The sequence below is a fragment of the Cynocephalus volans genome, chromosome 14, assembly GCF_027409185.1.
Source record: "Cynocephalus volans isolate mCynVol1 chromosome 14, mCynVol1.pri, whole genome shotgun sequence".
NCBI lineage: Eukaryota > Metazoa > Chordata > Mammalia > Dermoptera > Cynocephalidae > Cynocephalus > Cynocephalus volans.
The window spans coordinates 20,467,905-20,488,337 of record NC_084473.1 but is presented as its reverse complement, the minus strand read 5'-3'; the positions used below and the strand labels follow the sequence as shown (position 1 = coordinate 20,488,337).

General features: G+C 46.1%; 1 protein-coding gene across 1 annotated transcript in view; it reads left to right on the top strand.

Moving 5' to 3' along the window:
• APOB (apolipoprotein B) overlaps positions 1–20,433 on the top strand; it is a 39,293-nt gene that overhangs the window by 2,531 nt on the left and 16,329 nt on the right. The window contains exons 4-20 of the mRNA XM_063077743.1: positions 488–633; positions 2,646–2,799; positions 3,493–3,648; positions 5,096–5,220; positions 5,896–5,981; positions 7,119–7,338; positions 7,905–8,132; positions 8,611–8,728; positions 8,840–8,986; positions 9,721–9,932; positions 10,347–10,584; positions 11,141–11,317; positions 12,703–12,894; positions 13,403–13,570; positions 14,032–14,243; positions 18,566–18,748; positions 19,338–19,459. Coding sequence (XP_062933813.1) covers positions 488–633; positions 2,646–2,799; positions 3,493–3,648; positions 5,096–5,220; positions 5,896–5,981; positions 7,119–7,338; positions 7,905–8,132; positions 8,611–8,728; positions 8,840–8,986; positions 9,721–9,932; positions 10,347–10,584; positions 11,141–11,317; positions 12,703–12,894; positions 13,403–13,570; positions 14,032–14,243; positions 18,566–18,748; positions 19,338–19,459 — 2,884 coding nt within the window. The remainder of the gene's footprint in view (positions 1–487; positions 634–2,645; positions 2,800–3,492; positions 3,649–5,095; positions 5,221–5,895; positions 5,982–7,118; positions 7,339–7,904; positions 8,133–8,610; positions 8,729–8,839; positions 8,987–9,720; positions 9,933–10,346; positions 10,585–11,140; positions 11,318–12,702; positions 12,895–13,402; positions 13,571–14,031; positions 14,244–18,565; positions 18,749–19,337; positions 19,460–20,433) is intronic.

Genomic DNA, 20,433 nt, shown 5'->3' with positions numbered 1-20,433 from the left:
TCAAGCACCCAAAAGCCAGCCATGGCTAGTGGCTACCATATTGGACAGTGCAAATACAGAATATTTCTATTATGGCAGAAAGCTCTTTGAATAGTGCTGGATAATAACTAGGGGTCTGTTTAAACTGTACCCATATGTGAAATTCTAAATAGACCCTAATAGCTATGAACATTTCTTCTAACCAACCACACCTCTTTATAACTAAAGTGAGTAAATTTAGAACCCATAGGAGGATGTCCTCCCTCACGTGCATGGGGGCAAATTCAAAAAACTTGTTACCGCAGGAGGGGGAAATGGCTGAAAAAAGGACTAAGCCTAGGTTGATTCATGGAGAACTCATGAGACGTGTTTAGAAGTCATGGGGTCTTGGGTCATGTTCGCCACCAGCATTTCCCTGTGTCCTGGTTAGAGATTAAGCCCTGGGCCGTGGGAGACATCTTCTGTTCTCAATGGAGAATCTCCGTGTGCTCCTGCCCTCTTTTCTCAGGTTGAGCTGGAGGTTCCCCAGCTCTGCAAGTTCATCCTGAAGACCAGCCAGTGCACCCTGAAGGAGGTATATGGCTTCAACCCTGAGGGCAAAGCCTTGCTGAAGAAGACTAAGAACTCAGAGGAGTTTGCTGCTGCCATGTCCCAGTAAGTCATGGGCTTGCGGATTTAAATTTCTGAGCTCTGGGCATCCCTGGATGTGTTGTTCATGAGTGTGTGTGTGTCTGCTGAGATATGAATATGTGTGCTCATAGCAGACGCGTATGTGAGTGTGAATACTTGTAGTGTGTATTCACCATGGATCAAGGAATTGCTGAGTTTTCATGACTATCAAAAAGAGGAAAGCATTATTTACCTTCTCCTGCTTAGGTTCCCTTAATTATCATTTAAATGTGTTTCTAAAAGATCTGATGTTTTAAACTCCTTAAGACAATAAAGCTGAGATGGATTGTTTTAAAAAGTGAATTTTTATTTAAAGAATTAAATAAGGCTGGTGCCTGGTGGTCTTCAGCATGAGTCCCAGCAACCCTTGCTGCTGAGAACTACACGTGACTGTGCAGGGTCTGTATGGTGCAGGGCAAGGGAGAACCAAGGCCTGAGTGTTTCCCCTACCCAGGGCAGGCGTCCATCCAGTGCACGCTGATAAGGCCATTGCGGTTGCTGGCGGTGGCATGTCTTCTGACTGACTGGTGCCCATGCTGCACCAGTTGTTAATTTTCAACACCACCCCTGCCTCATCCCCAGTCACAGTTTGTAGGGTCCTAGGAATGGGTGAATACGTGCAGTCATGGAGTTATTAATTTGGTAGCATAGGGAAGCCCCATCCCTGCCCGTCGTTTGATTTGCGAAACACTAGACTATTGGCAAAAATATAGGCTTTGATGCTCTGTCTTTCATCAATACCCCTTATTTTATCTGCAACTTATATGTGTATGTGGGAGAAGAGGAGGTGGCCAGAAGGAGAAGCAATTACTTTCTGGTCCTTGCTTATCTCCAAACAAAAAGGACTCCTGCTCTTGACCAGGAGGGCTTTCCTGGCCTGCACTGCCATATCTGGAACTTTCTGAGAAGGTGTAGTGTCTGTTCTCCTTTGCCTCTTTATGACTAAACTACAGCAGGTGCAGCTGGATCCTCAAAAACCCAAATAGTTCCAAAAAGAGAAATTCCTAAAGCCAAAGTTGATTGTTGTGAGCTTCAGACATGGCCTGACACCATATAAACGAGTGCATGTCCAACAAATATATGAAAAAAAGCTAAAATTCACTAGTATTAGGAAATGCAAATTAATGTAACCATAAGATATTTATCACCTTATACCCAGTGGACTGCAAAACTTTCAAATAGCAAAAGCACCTGTTGCTGGCAGTCCAGTGAGGAAAATCATGCTCTCATGCACTGCTGGTGGACATGACAGCCCTCAGGCATTATCTACTCTAATTAAAAATACTTATGCCCTTTGACACAGCAATTTCAGTCTCTGGGACTCTAACCCATGAAAATAAAAGCAGTAACATGTGGAGATAGATGCATAAGGAAGTTTATTTCAGTATTGTTTGTGTTGCCAAAAAAAAAAAAAAAAAATCCGGAAAGAGAGAAGGTGAACACCATCAAATGGGACAATGTCTGAATGAATTACGAATGACCATAGATTGGAATGTTATGCAGTTTTTTAAAAAGAATCGATTATGGCTGTACCAAATGGCTCGGGAGGACTTTTGTGAAGTATAAATGAGAAAAGCAAAAAAAAAAATAAAGTAGGCACAATGCCATTTGCATAAAACAAATGACAACAAAATGTTTATATGCCTACATTTGTACCCATCCATGTCTGTACAGGATTTCAGAGTATAGGGATATCAATGCAAGACCCACTAGGGTGTCCATATGGAGAGAATGGGGCAGAGACGTGTGGGTGGAGGACAGAGAGGGGATGGCGAAGCCAAGCAAAAAAAAAAAAGAAGAAGAAAAGAAATGGCAAAAATACACATTTGCATAGTTTTTTTTTGAAAACATATGAATATGTGTAGATATGTTTACAAAGAAATGACGTAAAAAGAAGAACAATTAAGGACAAAGGAGTCTGCAAGGCTGCCTTGCTTCCAGCAGGCTCACAACGGAGAGGGACATTTCTCTGACCACTCTCTCTCTCTCTGGGACAGGAACGAGCTTAGGCTGGCCACTCCAGCAGGGAAGCAAGTTGTCCTTTACCCAGAGAAGGATGAACCTAAACACATCCTGAACATCAAGAGAGGCATCATTTCCACCCTCCTGGTTCCCCCGGGGACAGAAGAGGTCAAGCAAGTGCTATTTCTGGTGAGAATTTAGAAAGCTGATAACAGTGGCCCCTAAACTCATCTTTGCGTGTCAGAGACCAGTCCCACTGTACATGAAGTGGGTCGCTGACTTGCCTATGTGGCTAGTTACACAGGAAACCCTATACTGGTGTGAAACACCACTGCCCAAGACTCCTTCTGTCCCCTGGGCCCACTGACCACTCATCCTGAGCTGGCTGATCAAGTTGGGTCAATTTTCAAGCAGTTGAGGGGGAGGCCTGCCCACCCACCCCTGCATTTTTTGACTGTGTTCTCCTTTTCCCACATGGTATGGCCCAGTAAAGCCTTGTGTATTTTAAACACCAAAAATAGTGAAATATGTTGCCAGCCTCTTTTAAGGGTTTCAGGTTTCCATCTGAGAGAGAATTCAATTGACTTCAGTCCCACAAACACTTTGGGGCCCTCACTGTGTTCCAAGTTCTAGACTGCACTGGCCTGAAGGGTGCAGAGATGCGTCCTGTGCAGGCCTCCCCTCAGCATCACCGTAACTGGCACTCTCCCCCCCAACTCTGGCTGCTCAGGAACCAGCAGTGCCACACGCTGCCTCGGAGGAAAGAAGGCAAATCTGCACCGCTGCCGCCTTCTCTCCCAGGCTCTTTTCCCAGTTCCTCCCGAGTAGCTCAGGCTGTCTGCCCACGTCGACCATGCCCTGCTGTATCTTCTGCTCCTACAGGATACCGTGTATGGAAACTGCTCCACTCACTTCAGTGTAAAGACGAGGAAGGAAAACGTGGCAACAGAAGTATCCACGGAAAGAAACCTGGAGCAGTGCGACAGCTTCCAGCCCATCAGCACAGGCGTCAGCCCGCTGGCTCTCATCAAAGGCATGGTAGGTCTCCCATCAGCGTCGTCATGCACACCGAGCAGCAGCACAGAAGCTCGTCTTGCTGATATTCCGGAATGTTTGAGCTAATAGAGGCTCTGGGAAGAGCTTGCCCAGCCTGTTCTTTGTACAGACTATAGTCAGGACACAGGCCCAGGCACGGGAAGGGCTGCCGAAGCCACATGGCCTGTTGTTAATTGAGCCAGCACTAGAATCAGTTCCTGACTCCCAACCCAGAGCTCTGTCCTTCCTGCTGTCATCCTGTCACTGGCACCAAACCATCTGCCATCACTTGAGAGTAATGGTAGTTCACCCCGAGAAGGCTCTGGGGCTTGATGCAGGGTGACAAAGCTTCCCACTGTCCTCCCTGTGCGAGAGCTGGTTGTACCCAGCTCTAAGCCTCTGGCCTCCAAGGATGTCCTGAGACCTGCATTCTTGTCTCCTCTCTCTCATCACACGAAGTGACGTGACAGGTGTTGCAGCTTCCTGTCTTTCCACCCCAAGTACAACCCTGACCCCAGCCCCTCTGCCTCCTGCCCAGGTTACCTTCTCAGTACTAACCTTCTCTGCTGGTAACTGAGGTCATGTAGTGCCACATTGCCTGAGCTTGCCTAACCCCCAGTAACATCTTCCGGGATGTGAGTCACAGGTTGTCTCAGTAAACATGAGGGATTTGAGCAATCACTGCCATGCCTGGCAATGCTTCTGGTCATTGTCCTTGAGATCAAAAACAGAGAGTCGTGTGATCACAAGTGCCACAATCAGAAGACAGCGATGCACTTGCTTAGGTGTCTTCTCTGAGCACCTAATGTGTGTTCAGCCTCAGTCCAGGCACCACTAGGGAAGGACAGTGGCAGATGAACCATGGACCTTCTTTTCATGATGCTTCCAGTCTAATGCAGGAACCAGGCTCATACATGTGCCAGTAAAGGACAGTACGTGGGGTGCCCGATAGGGTGACAAAGTGAGCAGTGCAGACCAGGAAGCGGTCCTAGACCAGGAAGCAGTCAGTGCTATCCACGTAGCCCACTGGGCAAAGTTTCATGGGGGATGTGCAGCACAATTCTGTAAAATACAAATGATGTATAAACGAAAAGAGACATGAGGACAGGCTTCTAGGCAAAGACAACGTCATGAGGAGGAGGGTGTGAGCTGTTACGTGTGGGGGGATGGGTAGGTGTAGGATACAGGTGTATACTTTGTCCTCTGGGGTGGAATAAGAAGCATCCGCAGCTTGACTCTGCTTTGGGTATGCCAACTCATCGCTATGCCAACTCGTTGCGTGTTGCGTCTCCTTATCTAAATGTCAAGTACCTAGTTCTCTTTTCACTGAGTTTATCTAGTGGTACAGGATTCCCACTCCCTTCTACCTTGAAGGTAAATTCCTCTGACAGGAGACTCAGGTTCAAGCCCCAGGAACTGATCAAAACGCTTTCCCCGATCTCATTCGCAGACCCGCCCCTTGTCAACTCTGATCAGCAGCAGCCAGTCCTGCCAGTACACCCTGGACTTCAAGAGGAAGCATGTATCAGAAGCCATCTGCAAGGAGCAGCACCTGTTCCTGCCTTTCTCCCATAAGTAGGTCACCCACTACACCCCTGATTCTTCCTTTAATAAGTTGGTGTGAGCCACGTGCTTCTCAAATGCCCTGTTCTGGGCTAGGCTGTGCCTGGGAGCGAGCTATGGAGAGGTACAAAGCAGAGCCCATCCCTGTCCACCTTTCCGAGCTAACAGACAATTAGGTAGAAAAGTCTTAGGCATGCAAAACAACTCAAGACCCGCAAAAGATATTTTAGACCCAAATTTTAAGGGCTGTAGTTCATAAAAGCTGGGTAATGTCTGCCCTGGTTAGTAAAGGCATCGTGGAGGATTTGGGATTTTGACTGGAGACTGGTGTATCCAAACCATTTTGAAAACTGACAAATGATATTTATTGAGTAACTGTTATATTCTTGGCACTGTGCTGTGGGAAACACACAAGCATTTCAAGGCACAGTGTCAGTCCCTACACTCTGGGTACTCCAGGCTGGTGGAGGGTATAAGGTACATACTGTCCTTCTGATGGAAGAACAGCTAGTGTGACCAGGAGAAAGTGGGTGCTATTCACTAGGGGGTCATGGATGGCTGGACTTAACCAAGCTTTGAAAGGTGGATTTGGGTAGAAGCAGAGATGGGCAAAAGAGTCAACATGAAAAGAACAGTATGTTCTCAGGACTGTCCGTCCATGACACGCCATGCTTCCTGTGTTACCAGGAATAAGTACGGGATGATGGCACATGTTACACAGACTTTGAAACTTGAAGACACACCTAAGATCAACAGTCGCTTTTTTGAAGAAGGTAAGATTTTATGTGCATATAGTAGCTAGGAAATCCGCTCAAGGTGTACCAATGATGGTTTAATCTGCAGGGCCCTATTAAATGTCTGCTGGCTAATGAATGAAGTGGACTCTGGTGTTCTGGCTACTGAGCTACCTCTAGTGAGAAAGCATATCCATTTTAGAATGTCAAGTGGAATAAAGGAAAGGGAGAAGTTTCCAAAGCTACTTAGGTTTTTGTAAATAGGAAACTGGAATCCTAGGTTTAACATGACATTTTTGGTAGAACTGACATCATACATCCTTTACGACCTGGGGCTGGCCTGGGTGAGATGGAGCAAGTGGGAGACGGCCTTCAGGGTCAGGCAAGATAGTAATCTCAGGGATCGATGTCTTTAGAGCTAGAAGGGACATTAGAGATCTAACCCAGCATTTGTATTGTATTTAAATCCGTCAGAACTCTTTCTTGTGCATTACCTTATTGTTTTGTTTGTTCATAAAAACTGTGATGTCAAGTGGTAAAGACATGTGCTTTTTATACCCATTCTACAGAAGGGAAAGTGACACACAGAGAGGCTTAGTGATGTTTTCAAGGTCACAGAATATCAGAGGTGGTGCAGATGAGCACACAGGTCTAATCGAAGCCAGGACTCTTTCCATTACACCAGGCTTCCACGCTGACTCTCACCCCTCTTCCTGGCATAGGTCAGAGCAGGGTGATGGAGGGACTGCACAAGGGTCTCCCCTCCCCACAAGCTGCTATAGGTCCAATTAGACATGGTAGGAGAGCACCAGTGAGTCGAGCCTCAGCTGTAGCCACGTCAGCAACAGCACCTTCTCGCCAGTTCTTTCCAGCAAAGGGTGATCTGACAGCAGATTCAAACAAGCCTGAATTCAGTTCCAGCTCTGCCTCTTCGACCATGAGAGTTCTTGGGCAAAGATGGTCATCTCTGGGTCTTAGCATCCTTTTCTTCAATCTGGAGGATAATGCTAACCCTCCCATCACCTAGCACAGAGCCAGATGCTTAACAGGCACTGGGCACAGGACAGTTTTCTTCTCTTTTCCCCTTCGCTGATACCTCCTCAGTTTCCAGTTGACAAATGTGTGGTTGACACGTGGAAGCAAGCTGGAATTCCTTTGACATGTTCCTTCCTCCAGGTGCCGAGGGGGTGGGTCTCGCCTTTGAGAGCACCAGATCCACATCACCTCCAAAGCAGGCCGAGGAGGTCCTGAAGACCCTCCAGGAACTGAAAAAGCTGTCCGCCTCTGAGCAGAATGCCCAGAGAGGTAACCTCTTCAACAAACTGGTTACTGAGCTGAGAGGCCTCAGCAACGAGGCGCTCGCATCCCTCTTGCCACAGCTGATCGACGTGTCCAGGTATTTGTTTAGTGGTTGCTGCTTGGTCTTTCGCATAACGTAAGGTAGCTGGCTGAAGTTTCCAACCTTGGCCAAACAGAGAATCTCAAGGACCATTTAAATATCAATCCAGTTAATCAATTAGTCAATCAGTTAATGTGTACTGGTAGTTCTATAGTGGATACCCCAGAAAGTTTGAGAGAAAAAGAAGTCTGTGCCCTCTGGAAGATATAGGCTAGGAAGAGAGAACTCAGGCAAACAAGATAACGATATCATTTCTCTGCACTTCAAGGCACTGGCTCAAAGTGCTCTGAAGGTCACATTCTGCGTCCCAACCGAAGGACGGTGATCACAGTCCTCTTTTAGCTGCAGGTCTGGGGGATCCTTCTTGGGCTTTCCTCAGGGGTGCTTCTCCTCGGAAAAGTGCCATGGTTCTTGGGCTCTGAGTTGGATTTTGAAAGATGGCTGGATTTGGACGGTTAATCAGGGAAACAAGGACACTCCTGGCAGAGGGCACATGGTAGGCAAAGGATATTTTCTTGCCTAGAAGGCAGTCTGTATCACATTTTGTACATTTTTCTTCTCAGCCCCATCACTTTACAAGCCTTGGTGCAGTGTGGACAGCCCCACTGTTACTCTCACATCTTCCAATGGCTAAGAAGTACGCATGCCAGTCCCCTTCTGATAGATATTGTAACCTATCTGGTGGCCCTGATGCCAAGGCCCTCAGCACAGACGGTGTGGGAGATCTTCAACATGGCAAGGGATCAGCAGAGCCGGGCCACCCTATATGCGCTGAGCCACGTGGTCAACAAGTGAGTTTCACACTATGTTTCTCCTCCTAGGAGCAGAGGAAAACCCCACATCTCTGTATTAAAATTGTACCCCTCCCTCTACTTTCAGACTTTGATGCTTTCTCTTTTGTTCCTTATTATCATTTTGAAAGTAATGATTTGAGAGATGGCCAGTTAGCTTAGTTGATTAGAACATGGTGCTGATAGTACCAAGGTCTAGGGTTCAATCCCTGTACCAACCAGCCACCAAAAAGAAAAAAAAAAAAAAAAAAGATTGAAAGTAATGATTTTAAATAAGAAATCAGCAAACACAAGTTGGGATATGTTTTAATTAAAATATTTATTTTTATTTTTATTTTTTAATATTTACTTGTATATATTTGTGAGGTATAGTGTGTTGTTACAGTAGGTGCATATACTACACAATGATAGAAGCTTAGATTTTAAGGTAAGCTTAACTATACTTACTAAGTCGTAACTCCCTTCTCTTATTCTGTAGCTATCATAAGACAACCTCTACAGTGACACGGACCATGCTAGACATCGAGGATTACCTGTTGGAACAGATTGACAATGACTGCGCTGGGGATGAAGATCACACCTACTTGATTCTGAGGGTACTTTCAGTCTTTTCTGTAATAGGCATCATTTTGGAAACACTTTTCCTGGACACCCCTTACCTCTGCTTCTGCACCGTGATGAGTTCTTGTTTCTTTTCTTCAATTCAGGTCATAGGAAATATGGGCCAAATCATGGAACGCATAACTCCAAAACTCCAGCCTGCACTCCTGAAATGTATCACAAGTACAAAGCCATCACTGCTGATTCAAAAAGCTGCCATCCAGGCCCTGCGGAAAATGGAACTTCGAGATGAGGTGAAGTCCACAGAAGAGGCCTGAACGTGACAGTGTATCCAGATTAGCAAGGATTTGGGAAGTACTAGGGGAATGAAATCCTAAGCCTCATCATTCTGCTCACTGTATTCTACTGTTTTCTGATTGTGAATTTCAACAAGCCTGTTGACTTGACTACCTAGCAGTATGTGAACATGAGAGAAATATTTGACCTTACTGCTACTCCAGCATGCAGAATATGAGGTTTTCACTACATGCCATTCTCCTGCCAGACTGACCATCACTCTCATCTTGGGAAAAAATGTTTGATTTTCCCCAAGATCCCCAGACTAGGATAATCAACCTGGCCCCACCTTAAGTGGCAATGACCCAAGAGCTTTGGAAATTTCCTTATTTATTAGCCCCAAACTCTCACCATTCCTTCTCACATTTACCCTCACATTGAATTTTTACATTAAAACAACTTTATTTTCACTTAGTGGCAGATCACCAAACAAGTCATAACTTGGCCATAATTTGTGAATTTTAGTACAATTAAATTCAACACATGTTCGATAGGAGTCTTCCGGGAAACCTACCTTGATAGCGCTCTAGAAAACCCTGGCAAGAAAACTCAATACCAGCATTTGAAGAGTTGTTAATAAGGAATTAGACTTGCCCATTAGAAAGAGCTAGCAGACCTTGCCAGTGTTGGCCGGGCACATTCTGTGCTCCTCCCAAAGGATGGTGATAACGGTCTCCTCTTTTGGCTGCAGACCCGGAGGGTGCTTCTTTGGACTGTCCTCGATGGTGCATCTCCAGTGGAGAAGCGACTGGCTGCCTATCTCATGCTGATGAGGGATCCCTCCCAGACAGAGATCAACAATATTGTCCAACTTCTCCCACGGGAACAGAATGGTCAAGTGAAGAACTTTGTGGCTTCCCACATTGCCAATATCCTGAACTCAGAAGAACTGTCTGTCCAGTAGTAAGTAAGATAATCTCTGCACTGAGGGCTCGGGCTGGGAGTCCAAGCCTTGATTCTGCTATAGCCACTGCCTGCCCTTTAGGGAGTGTGCTTTCTTCTGGAACAAACATTTGTGCAAATATGCAAATGAGCAAATGAGCAAATGTGCAAATGAGCAAATGAGCAAATGAGCAAATGAGCTTGTTAGAAGGGAAGGTGCTCAGGCCCCACTCAGGATCTACTGAATCTGGAACAAACATTTGTGCAAATGTGCAGCAAATGAACAAACATTTGTGCAAATGTGCCAAAGTCTGGGGGCAAATGAAACCCAAATATGTTGGTAGTGATTGGAAATCCATGTTTCCTTGGTATCTGAGAAACAATGGGTGAGTCACATGGTGGGTCGGTTCAAAATACATGCTTCTTTTCATCTAGCGTGCAAACGTTGGTGAAAGAAGCTCTGAAAGAATCTCAACTCCCAACTCTCATGGACTTCAGAAGATTTTCCCGGAACTATCACCTTTCCAAATCTGTTTCTCTTCCATCGCTTGACACAGTCTCAGCCAAAATCGAAGGGAATCTCATATTTGATCCAGATAATTACCTTCCTAAAGAAAGCATGTTGAAAACTACTCTCACTGTCTTTGGACTGGCTTCTACTGACCTCTTTGAGGTATGTGTGAAGAGTCTTGAGTTCTCTAGGCATTCTGTACGACACCATGAATAGAAAGTCCGGGGAGCCGGGAGCCAGCCTGGGAACAGGAATCATCAGGAGTTCGTGCCACCACCTTGAGGCCTTCTTCTTTCCCTCCTGCCTCACCTTCCCCTCTCCCCACTAGGGGTCACCTGAAGTATGATTTCTTAGTATCAGTGGTAATGTAGATGTCTCAGAGAAACCCTTAAACCCTAAATCCAAGGAAATTCACGAGCCGTCTAGTCAGATCTCGTTCAAGCTCCGCATCCACTCCCAACTCTCAATCCTTGGCTTAATTATTTGTCCTCTCTGAACCTTAGCTGCCTCTTCTAGAAAAAGGCAAATAACAAATTCTGCCTTTCAAGATTCTAGTAAGATTTAAATAAAACAACTTCTGTGAAGTACTAAGCTCAGTCTCTGCCACAGAACACTCATCAAATACCTGTGGAATTAAATGGACATAAAGAGGGGGATGGGAGGTTGACATGCAGCAAAGAAACCCCGAAGCATTGTCTCGCCTAATTTCTTTTCTCAGATTGGCTTGGAAGGAAAAGGCTTTGAACCAACACTGGAAGCTCTTTTTGGGAAGCAAGGATTTTTCCCAGACAGTGTCAACAAGGCTTTGTATTGGGTTGATGGTCAAGTTCCTGATCATGTCTCTAAAGTCTTGGTGGACCACTTTGGCTATACCAAAGATGATAAACGTGAGCAGGTACGTATTTGTTAAATATCCTCTCAAGGAAAGCTTTGTGCCTCAATGCAAAAACATTCTTTTCTAAGCCTGGAAGTCATCAAGGTACTACCATAACTAAAGGGATAGCTGTGGCTATTATTAACCAGTCACATGGGGATAATGAACAGTATCCTCTGCAGGGAAGGGCCTCCTAGAAATTCAGTTTGTCCAGGAACCAGACTCACTAGAGGCACTCTATATAATGATAAAGAGTGTGAACTCGGGGGCATGGATTTGAATTCTAACCTCACTGTCTTCAAGCTGTGCACACCTGGGCAAGTTGCTTATATTATATGTACCTGTTTCTGGATCTCGTACTCATACTCACAAGGTCATTTAAGACTAAATGAAATAAGGTATGTCAAATGCCAAGCACAGTGCCTGACACTGGTATTGATTGTTCAGTAAGCAGGTACTATTATGAGTTTTTAAATAACATTTTTATTATTATTAACTGATTTCTTTGGCTCTCACTCACATCAGGGTACTAGCTAATGGGACCAAAAATCCACTTTGAAGCTAGCAATGAGCCCCCCCCCATTTAAGGAGAAGAAAATAGGTTGTATAATCTGGAATTTCTTATTCTTTAATTTTTGCTACCCAAAGTGTGGCCTGATGATTGGCACTACATAAGAGCTTGTTAGAAGCGAAGGTCCTCAGGCCCCACTCAGGATCTACTGAATCAGAATCTGCATTTTAACAAGAGCCCAGGCGACTTATATGCACACTCAGGTTTGAGAAGTAAGGCCTAGGTGCTCACTGGTGGCTTACCTTAGTCCTCCAGTTTACTGACCTCCACTTGAGGCTGAGGGTCTTTGATCCGCTTTGGGTTTGTCAATCTCTCTTTAATGCCGAGGCATCTGTCTATGGAATTCCTCTTATCTCTAAGAAGAATTTGTCTAGGATCAAGTGTTTTTCAAGCTTTCCAACTTACATAGCAGCTACATTTTCTCAAGAAATCCCTTTTACTCTTCCCTAGTCAAAGGAGAGAGGACTAAATAGGGGAGGGGGTTGGGGATGGAGGGTCTTCTAATCTTAAATAACCCTAAGGATCCTGGTTGAGAACAGGGATTCCCCCACCCCACCCCACCCCATCCACCTTACAATGCCTATGTTTTTTTCAAGTTAAGAACAGCTTTGGGAGCACCACTCTTCCTGACAAGACCTCAGTTTTTCCCATCTCTATTCAGAGTAATTTTCTTTCAGTAAAAGGTGGTAGCTTGAATACAGTATCTGTTCTGTGTCCCACCTTGAGTTTTAGTGTTTAGGCCTGTCATGGCTGCAGCAGACAGGACCCCATCAGGAATCTAAAGGTGTTTGATGGTGCTGACATCTCACTAGACATTTTGTTATCAAAATCCCAGGACATGGTAAATGGGCTTATGCTCAATGTTAAGAAGCTGATTAAAGATTTGGAATCCAAAGAAGTTCCAGAAGCCAGAGCCTATCTCCGCATCTTGGGAGAGGAGCTGGGCTTTGTTGGGCTCCAAGACGTCCAGCTCCTGGGAAAGCTGCTGCTGAATGGTGCTCGCATTCTGCAGGGGATCCCCCAGATGGTATGTGAACCAGGCCCTATCAGAGGGCCCATGAGATTAGCCAGTGCTCTCTTTGGATCTCCGAGACTCCCGTAAGATCCCGGCCGCACAAACCCTTTGAAGAGGCAGGTTTGCCTTGAATTTCAATGAAAATGATTTTTGGATCCCAAGAAATTGGTAACATTTACTAATGAAGCTAATCATAATGTCAGCTGCATCTTTTAAGAGGATTTAGCTAGTTCATCTAGAAAACAATGTTAAGTGTACCTTCCTCTGCCTATTCCAAAGCCTCCTCTTAATCTTAAAATGATATAATGATTATGAAGGAAAGTATCTGACAAACTGTAATCCACTGTACAAAATTCACCGTAATTTTATTAATTTATTAATAAAGGAGGAAATTAAAATATGCTAGGCCCTTCCTTTCTGGGTAAGGGGGAATTATGGTCCCATGTATGGGAGGTTGCATTTATCAATACCCGCTTAAATGAGACTTACTTTTAGTTGTTCTCCCCTGTTGAATCTACAGATTGGAGAGGCCATAAGGAAAGGCTCAAAGAACGACTTGTTTCTTCACTACATCTTCATGGACAATGCCTTTGAGCTCCCCACCGGAGCTGGATTACAACTGCAAGTGTCTTCATCTGGACTCATCACTCCCGGAACCAAGGCTGGAGTGAAACTGGAACTAGCCCACGTAAGACTCTGCTTTCCTTTTGATTCCTTAGGGTGTTCTTTTCCTCCAGGGTGGGTTTTTTGTGCACATTTTTAAAATGTCTTTCTAGTTCAAGACAAAGTGCATCACCATCGGAATCACCTCATTAATTTTTATGAAAAACTTTGGGGTTCCACCAGAATGTGCCGCCTCACTAGCTCCAGTTGGAGTAGTAAGAAGAGAACTCAGCTGTTCTCTCCGTCAATGAGTATTCCTGTTATCTTTTCATCCTGTTATGTGTAAAGTTAGCTCAGGTCTTCCTGGTCCTGGGTAGTGTAGTCTGGCTCTCGGGAACTGAGAACCTGCTTTTCTTCCTCCAAGCATCACATCATAATGTCTCCTGAGGTGAGATGTTTGTGCCAGGAATGGGAAAAGATGCTTGATCTGATGCCAGGGGACTGGAGTATGTAGCAAACCTAAATCGGTTGTTTTCTGACCTACAGATGCAGGCTGAACTGGTGGTAAAGCCCTCTGTGTCTGTGGAGTTTGTCACAAACATGGGTATCATCATTCCGGACTTTGCTAAGAGCGGGGTCCAAATGAACACCAACTTCTTCCATGAGTCAGGCCTGGAGGCTCGTGTCGCCCTGAAAGCTGGGCAGCTGAAGCTCATCGTTCCTTCTCCAAAGAAGCCGGTCAAGCTGTTCAGTGGCAGGTAATTCTCTCAGCCAGATCTGCCTCCCCAGTTTGAAAGAGAGAGTTGAGAAGGTATCTGCAGGATTTGTCTGCTCTACACAGCCAGTTGAGATAACTCAGGTCCTGGTGAAGGAGGAGAAGACAGGGGAGGGAAAATTCTGGATGACCTATTTTCAACCTAGTCTAGAATCACTAAATAATCACCCTTTCCTCCACCTTCCACATTTTACAAAATTGTCCTGTATCTTTCTGCATTGAGACTTAATTAAGATCTACTGGTTAGTCACTTGTTATTAGGTTGTGAGGTTTTCGTTGCTTGTTTGTCTTGAGAATGAAGAAACGCTAGCTCTAGAGAAATCATCATGGGAAAGGAACATCTTTTGTTCCCAGGAAAAATACAAAGGATATACTGATTTATGGTAGCTAGCTCAGTGGGTACGGCATGAAACTCTTAATCTCATGATCATGAGATGCAGCCTCATATTGAGAGTTCCATTTTCAATGATATTCTCAATCAGTGATTTACCTTAGTGTCCATATTTTGGACACATTCATTTGTTCATTCAAAAATAGTATTTAATTGCTTAATAGGTACCAGCATATTGAATGAGATACACAAGGTCCCTGGCCTTTTAGAGCTTTCAGTTTACAGGGAAGATATACAATTAATAAAGCGTCAACAATACAGTGAGGACTAAGTTAGAGGAAGTACTGGAGCACCATGAAATTATGTATCATGTGCCTGTGGGAGTTGGAGAAAGTTTTCTGAAGCAAGTATGCTTGATCTGATATCCAAGGGCTGTCAGAGTTCTCCAGGAAAAGGATAAAGGAATGAGTGTTCCTGGCAAAAGGATAAGCATGTGTAATGCCCTGAAGGAAAAAGAATATGGTTCAAGGAACGGAAAGAAGTTAGGTCTGGTAAAGTGCACAGGGAACAAACACGAGAGATGACATGGAGAGGTTGGCAGGGGTCAGATTGTGACCAGCCTTGTAAGCCATCATAAGCAGTTTGGACTCTTCTGAAGGCAATGGAGTTAAAAAGAGGAACATAAATGAGATAAGGTTAGTGTTTTAGAAGAAATAATCTGACTCCACAGTGGAAAATGTGTGGAAAGGATACATGACTAGAAACAGGGAGACCAGTTAGGAGCCTGTTAAAATGTTATAGGACAAGGGTGATAATGGCCTGCATGGAGGAGACCCAGGGGTAGAAAGGAGTAAACAGACTGTAGAAATTACTAGGGGTAGAATAATGAGTAGTTGGTGATTGACGGGATATGGGGGGCGGGGAGGCAAAAGAAAAAGGAAAGGGGGAGTGTTGCAAGATAGCAAATTCAGTTTTGGATATGCTGCATTTGATGTCCTACGACACAACCAATTATAAATATCTAGCTGGCAAATGGACCTATGGTCTAAGCCCAGTGAAGAGGTTTGAGCTCCAGATATGCATTTGGGAATTGTCAGCTTGTACAGGTTGTTGAGGTCAAACAGCATTTGGTATAGAGCAAGATGTGAGAGATAAGGACAGAAATGTGGAGAATAAACATGTAAAGGGAAAGGGGCAATAAACAGCAAAGATTGAGAAAGAGTGACCAGAGGAGCAGAAGGAGAACCATGACCACAAGTGTCATAGAAGCTAAGGAAAGGCCACAACATGGATCACCCCGTAAGGAGACCAGTACCACTGTTAGGGCTCTAGCCACCAGCAAGGCTTGGTGGAATAGGGAAACAATACCAGGGAAAGAATGCAGTATTTCAGAAAGAATTCTCACAAGAAACCAAGATATCATTGAACTTATACTCACTAATTTTTTAAGTACGTACTTGAGAGGAGGGTACCATGAGCTCTTCAGAGGTTAGGGACTCTAATGTCTTAATCTGGCCATAAGTGAGCAGCTCTATTGAATGTTTGTGAGAAGTCAAGGAAGATAAAGCTTAAATATGTCCAGTGGATTTAGGAGCAAGAAGGAGATTAGAGATGTTGATGAAAGCCTTTCCAGAAGCACGATGCAGGTGGTAGTCATACCACAGGTCAAGGAGAAGCACGTGGAAAGAAAGTGGAAGCTGCAGAGGCAGACAGCTCTTGATTGGGAGGGAGACAAGAGAAGGCAAGAAGGGAAAGAAAGGAGTGTGTGTGTGAGCACGTGTGTGTGTGTGTGTGTGTGAGAGCACACGTGTGTGTGAGAGCATGTGTGTGTGTGTGAGCACGGGTGTGTGAGAGCACGTGTGTTGTGTGAGAGCACATGTGTGTGTGTGAGCACGAGTGTGTTGTGTGAGCACGTGTGCATGTGTGAGCACGTGTGTGAGCATGGGTGTGTGTGAGCATGTGTGTTTGACCACGTGTGTGTGAGAGCACGGGTGTGTGTGTGTGAGCACGGGTGTGTGTGTGAGCACGGGTGTGTGTGTGAGAGCACGTGTGTGAGCACGTGTGTGTGTGAGCGTGTGTGAGCACGAGCACGGGTGTGTGTGAGCACGTGTGTGTGAGCACGTGTGTGTGAGCACGTGTGTGTGAGAGCACGGGTGTGTGTGCGTGAGCACGGGTGTGTGAGAGCACGTGTGTGTGAGCACATGTGTGTGTGAGCGTGTGTGTGTGAGCGCACGTCTGAGCATGTGTGAGCGCACGTGTGTGTGTGAGCACGGGTGTGTGAGCACGGGTGTGTGTGTGTGAGCACGTGTGTGTGAGAACACGTGTGTGTGAGAGCACGTGTGTGTGAGAGCACGGGTGTGTGTGAGCACGTGTGTATGAGCACGTGTGTGTGTGAGAGCACGGGTGTGTGTGAGCACGTGTTTGTGTGTGTGAGCATGTGTGTGTGTGAGCACGTGTTTGTGTGTGTGAGAGCACGTGTGTGTGAGAGCACGGGTGTGTGTGAGCACTGTGTGTGTGAGCACGGGTGTGTGTGAGCGTGTGTGTGTGTGAGCACGTGTGTGAGCACAGGTGTGTGTGAGCACAGGTGTGTGTGAGCACGTGTGTGAGAGCATGGGTGTGTGAGAGCATGGGTGTGTGAGCGCGCGTGTGTGTGTGAGCACGTGTTTGTGTGTGTGAGAGCACGTGTGTGTCTGTGAGCACGCGCGTGTGCGTGTGAGAGCACGGGTGTGTGTGAGCACGTGTGTGTGAGCACGGGTGTGTGTGAGCGTGTGTGTGTGAGAGCACAGGCGTGTGAGAGCACGGGCGTGTGTGAGCACTGTGTGTGAGAGCACGGGTGTGTGTGTGTGAGCACGGGTGTGTGTGTGAGCACGTGTGTGTGAGAGCACGTGTGTGTGTGAGCATGGGTGTGTGAGCGCACATGTGTGAGCATGTGTGAGTGCACGTGTGTGTGAGCACGTGTGTGTGTGAGCACGGGTGTGTGTGTGAGAGCACAGGTGTGTTGAGCACGTGTGTGTGAGCACGTGTGTGAGAGCACGTGTGTGTGTGAGCACGTGTGTGTGAGCGCACGTGTGTGTGAGCGTGTGTGTGTGTGAGCACGTGTGTGTGAGCACAGGTGTGTGTGAGCATGTGTGTGTGAGCATGTGTGTGTGTGAGCACGTGTGTGAGAGCACGGGTGTGTAAGAGCACCGGTGTGTGTGTGAGCACGTGTGTGTGAGAGCACGTGTGTGTGTGAGAGCACGTGTGTGTGAGCAAGGGTGTGTGTGAGCACGTGTGTGTGAGCACGTGTGTGAGAGCACGGGTGTGTGAGAGCACGGGTGTGTGTGTGTGAGCACGTGTGTGTGAGAGCATGGGTGTGTGAGCACGGGTGTGTGTGTGTGTGTGAGCACGTGTGTGTGAGAGCACGTGTTTGTGAGAGCACGGGTGTGTGTGAGCACGTGTGTGTGAGCGCACTTGTGTGTGTGAGCACGTGTGTGTGTGCGTGTGTGTGTGTGAGCACGTGTGTGTGTGTGAGCACGGGTGTGTGCTGACAAGGAGAGAGACTTGAGTACGTTCAGTGCTGGTGGGGAGAGTAAGAGATTTCAGATGAAGGAGACACAGGGTATCTCTTACCCTGCATTGTATGAAGGAAGGAGCACACTGGAGGCTCAGGTTCCAGTGATCAGTTACTTAAATTAACGACTTTGAGCCTGTTTCCTCTGTAAAATGAGGATCCTAAAGCCTTACAGTGGTGGGAATTACAGGTAGCAGATGTAAGGAACTCAGTGCAATGGGTGAAACAGAAGAGTCACCATGAGTGTTGGTCATATTGATGTCCTTCCTATTCTTACTTGTTTCTCGGTAAATCAATATTTGAGGTGGGTACGGACAGAAGGGAGCTAGAGGGGAGAGTAAGGGGCCTGTGCACCATGAGATTCACTGATGTTCGTTTAGATTCATGACTTAAAGATAACTTGCGTTTTTTCTTTCTTCACCAGCAATACATTGCATTTGGTCTCTACCACCAAAACCGAAGTGATCCCACCTCTAATCGAGAACAGGAAGTCCTGGTCAACTTGCAAGCCTTTCTTTACTGGCCTGAACTACTGCATCACGGGTGCTTACTCCAATGCCAGCTCCACAGACTCAGCGTCCTACTATCCGCTGACCGGGGACACGAGGTTAGAAAGCACAATGCCCAGTCCAGCACCTGTTCGCCTTCCACATTATGGCCACCCGGTAGGCCCATGTCACCAGCCTAAGGGCTCTATAACATCCTTTGAGTATTTAAAGCAGTGGTGCTCTGGCCAACACCTTGGGGTCCCTTCTCTCTCCTTTAGGCCCTGGATGGGGGAATCACAGCGCAGATTCTGATTTGCTCCTAATTCGGTGACCATGTTTCTGAGCCTCCAGACACATTGATCTGAGTTTCCTGGAAACCACCGACGTGCTCACAGCCTTCACCATGCTTAAGGGCTCCTTGTCTTCCTTCAGTCCCCACTTCCATTGCTTGTTCTCAGCTTTGCTGATACAACTAGCCGACTCTTGCTCTGCTTTTCTAAAAGTCCTGGGAGTCCTGGGATCTTCTCTTGCCTTAGGATCCTGGAGGGACTGAAGGGATCGTAATGATCATCATTAGTTAAGGGCAATAGGCAATTTTAAAATAAGAACCATATTTTCGTTGCACTTGAAGCTGAATTGTCTTGTGGACATTATCCCCATCATTGAAAGCTCCAATAGTATGCATTGTATGTATTGTAACATCTTTAGATTTGAGCTGGAACTGCAGCCTACAGGGGAGATAGAACAGTATTCTGCCAGCGCAACCTACGAACTCCAGAGGGAGGACAGAGCCTTGGTGGACACACTGAAGTTTGTAACTCAGGCAGAAGGTGAGTATACAAAAAAGGGCTGCTCGATCTCTGCCCTTGGTCTCAGGTTCAGGACTCACAAGGAGAATATTAATTTAATGTATTTAACGAATTTGATAGTGCCCATTGAGTATCAGGCTTGTTCTAAGAACTGGATCTAGAACAGTGAACAGTGAAGTCTCTGCCTTCATAGGGGTTACAGTAAACAACCAAATAAATAAATATTCAGAATTTCAGGTCAGCTCTGGGGGAAAAAGAAAAACCCAGAGCATAGAGGGGTGTAGGGAGTGTTAGGAGTGGTGGGGAGGAGCGGGGCTGGGGAAAGTCAGTGCCATTGGGAATAGTATGGTAAGTTTCACTGGTTAAGTGGGCACAGAAAGAAAGCTGAAGGAGGTAAGTGGATAAGCCATGTAGAAAGAGTGCTGCAGACCAAGGGCCCAGCGGGTACCAAGGCCCTGAGGCTGGCACGTGGCTGCCGTGTTTGAGGAAAAAGAAGGAAGCCAGTGTGGCTGAAGCAGAGAGACCAGGAAGGAAAGTGGTAGAAGATGAGGTCAGGGAGATAAGAGGAGGTCGGGGAAGAATGGTCCTGTGGGCTGTGGTAAGAGCCTTGGATTTTCCTATGAATGAAACAAGAAGCCACTGGAGAAACATTTGATTAATGTTTCTGTTGAGAAAAGACTGTAGGGGACAAGTGGAGAGAAACAAGTGGGTAGGTCCTTGCAGTAATCCTGGCAGGAGGTGGGGGTGCTTTGCATTAGAGTGGTGACAGAGCAGACGTGAGAAGTGGTCAGATTCTGGCCATATTTTGAAGATTCGGCAGACGAGATTTGCTGAGACAGTGGATGTTGAGAGTAAGAGGGAGAGGAGAATCAGGATAACTCTATGTTTTTTGACCTGAGCAACTAAAAAATGGAGTTGCCATTTACTGAGATGGAAAATGCTACTGGAGGAGCAGGTTTCAGGGGATAGGAAGGGTGCATGCTGAAAGACAAATT